Genomic DNA, 2,122 nt, shown 5'->3' with positions numbered 1-2,122 from the left:
TGTTCCACAGGCTTTGTCTGCAACACCGCAAACAACATTGAGGGTTTGTGTTATTTATAAATAAAAATACTAAGAATATTAGTAATTGCAGTATTGTGCTAATTACATCGGTGCCTGTGCGAACATCTGGAAGAGCCGATGGAGAGACTGTTTCCATGGCAACCAAGATAGCGGTTGAGAAGCGGACAGGATTTAATTTGATNAAACATTCCCTCAAAGCCACAGGAGTTCCATCGCTCTATAAAAGCAAAATTTGAATTAGTAACGATTATTGACATTGACAATTTCATGAATAGCCGGAAGCATAACGGACCTGGTAATGAACCACTCTTTTCTTGGGTGAATCAGAGACAGAGTCCAATTCCCCCGAGTGATTCCTCTGTAAAGGTAGAGCACATATAAGAGTTTTTAGGATGACTAGCCATAGTTAAATAAACGCCTTTCTTTCATTGCAAGACAACAAAAGATAAATACCTTCCTGCCGTATCTCACGATTGTCCACTCAGAAGGGTGTGGAGCAGGAGGAGAACGAGGAAGACTCCCCACGCCCTTCACAACCACACGGGGCACCACCCTCGGTTTGTACGCAGGAGTTGCCTGACTCTGCACCAGTGGTTTTGGTTCTGCCAACTCCAGGAACTGGTAACCAGCATTCCAAATCAGATCCCTGAGGATGTGCATCCCGTGGTCATCGCTTAGGTGGATCTGCACATATAAGCGGTAATCAGAGATAAAATTAACATTTCACATTAATGCAAATATATTCCTTACTGTGTTAAAAATGAATAAATACTCACGCCATCACGGCACCACAGACTCAGACGGTCCAGAGGAAAGTGGTCAGCGGTGGAATAATAAGGAATTCCTGAAAAGATAATGACAAAATAAAAAGAAAACGTTGCAAAGACCAAATCAGCAAAGATAACATAAAAAGAACTGAAATACATTACTAAACAAAAACAAAATGTGAAATATTTTAATACCTACCTAGCTTTGCTGACCTGCGGTGAAATTCTTGCTGGTAGAATAACTGTTTCTCTCTAGACTCGGTTAAACGCGGGACAAAGCCGATACAAAAGACCTAGAAAAAATAACCGATTTAGAAATATATATTCCAAACACCTAGGAAAATAATAACCTGTTAAGGAATTGATTTTTATATCACTGTTTCTATATTGAAGTCGTCAAAGACTATTACTCTGCATGCTTCAGTAGCAGAAGAGAAAATTCTAAAACATGCTGACCAGTGGTATCTGTGAACTGGTATTGAGAAACACTGATTTTTTATCACCAACAGTGCCCACCTTAGGCCAACGACTACCGACGGCCAAAAGGAACCGCTCAAATTCCTGTCCCGCCTTTTCTGGTGTAAGACTGGCCGTAAGGTCGTTTGAAGGACCCATGACGCAGACGGCGTCAGGCTCCCGAGGCACATTGGCTTTCATTGCCTCAAGATGCAAGTCGGCTGCGCAGGCTCCAGGGGTGGACATAAAGCCGAACTGTAGGCAGCCACTTGGCATCTCAACAATGCCGTCCACGAAGGACCGCAAATGGGACGCTCCGATGAGAAGGATAAACTAAAATAGTACAAACACAGCAACATAAGAACTATACCTACATATTCTATTTGAAATCATTGCAGATTTTACTTACTTTCTTATCAGGATGCGCCCGTGGGATGACCAGCTTGTGACAGTGGTTAGTCACTACACTCGCTGGCCATGGCTTCACGGAATGACGCCAGCCGGTACCACGCCCTATTAAGAAACAAAAAGAAAGAAGATATAAGAATTATTTCAATAACACATTAAATATGTACTCTGGATACTTAATCTGACATAGAATTAAGACATTCAAATTAAAATATAATTAAATTAAACACTGACGTGAAACAAAATCGCTGGAGGCATTGGGTATCCCTACACGACCAATTCCAACTGCTTCCACCCTTCTCTTAGCAGCTTCGGATCGGCGGTGGGACTTTCCTCGAGGCATCTACATTTAAAGATGAAATAATTAAGTGACATGAATATTTATTGATAATTATACCAATACCAATATGAATATCATAGTGTATCACAAAAGTGAGTAGACCCTTCAAATTTCTGCAGATATTTAAGTA

The 2,122-nt window shown here is 41.1% G+C and overlaps 1 protein-coding gene across 1 annotated transcript; it reads right to left on the bottom strand.

Moving 5' to 3' along the window:
• Positions 1-214: 214 nt before the first annotated feature.
• LOC106944180 (uncharacterized) lies at positions 215-2,087 on the bottom strand. The gene is made up of 7 exons (XM_015027399.1): positions 1,887-2,087; positions 1,654-1,757; positions 1,305-1,577; positions 988-1,081; positions 798-865; positions 475-705; positions 215-379 (listed from the first exon to the last, which is right to left on the bottom strand). Exons 1-7 carry the CDS (start codon positions 1,993-1,995, stop codon positions 287-289), a joined length of 972 nt encoding a protein of 323 aa, XP_014882885.1. The 5' UTR covers positions 1,996-2,087; the 3' UTR covers positions 215-286.
• Positions 2,088-2,122: the final 35 nt, after the last annotated feature.

Source organism: Poecilia latipinna, unplaced genomic scaffold (assembly GCF_001443285.1).
Source record: "Poecilia latipinna isolate Pla-1442-1.1 unplaced genomic scaffold, P_latipinna-1.0 Scaffold7246, whole genome shotgun sequence".
Lineage (NCBI taxonomy): Eukaryota > Metazoa > Chordata > Actinopteri > Cyprinodontiformes > Poeciliidae > Poecilia > Poecilia latipinna.
The sequence above is the reverse complement of the archived record's forward strand: the minus strand, read 5'-3'. Positions and strand labels throughout refer to the sequence as shown.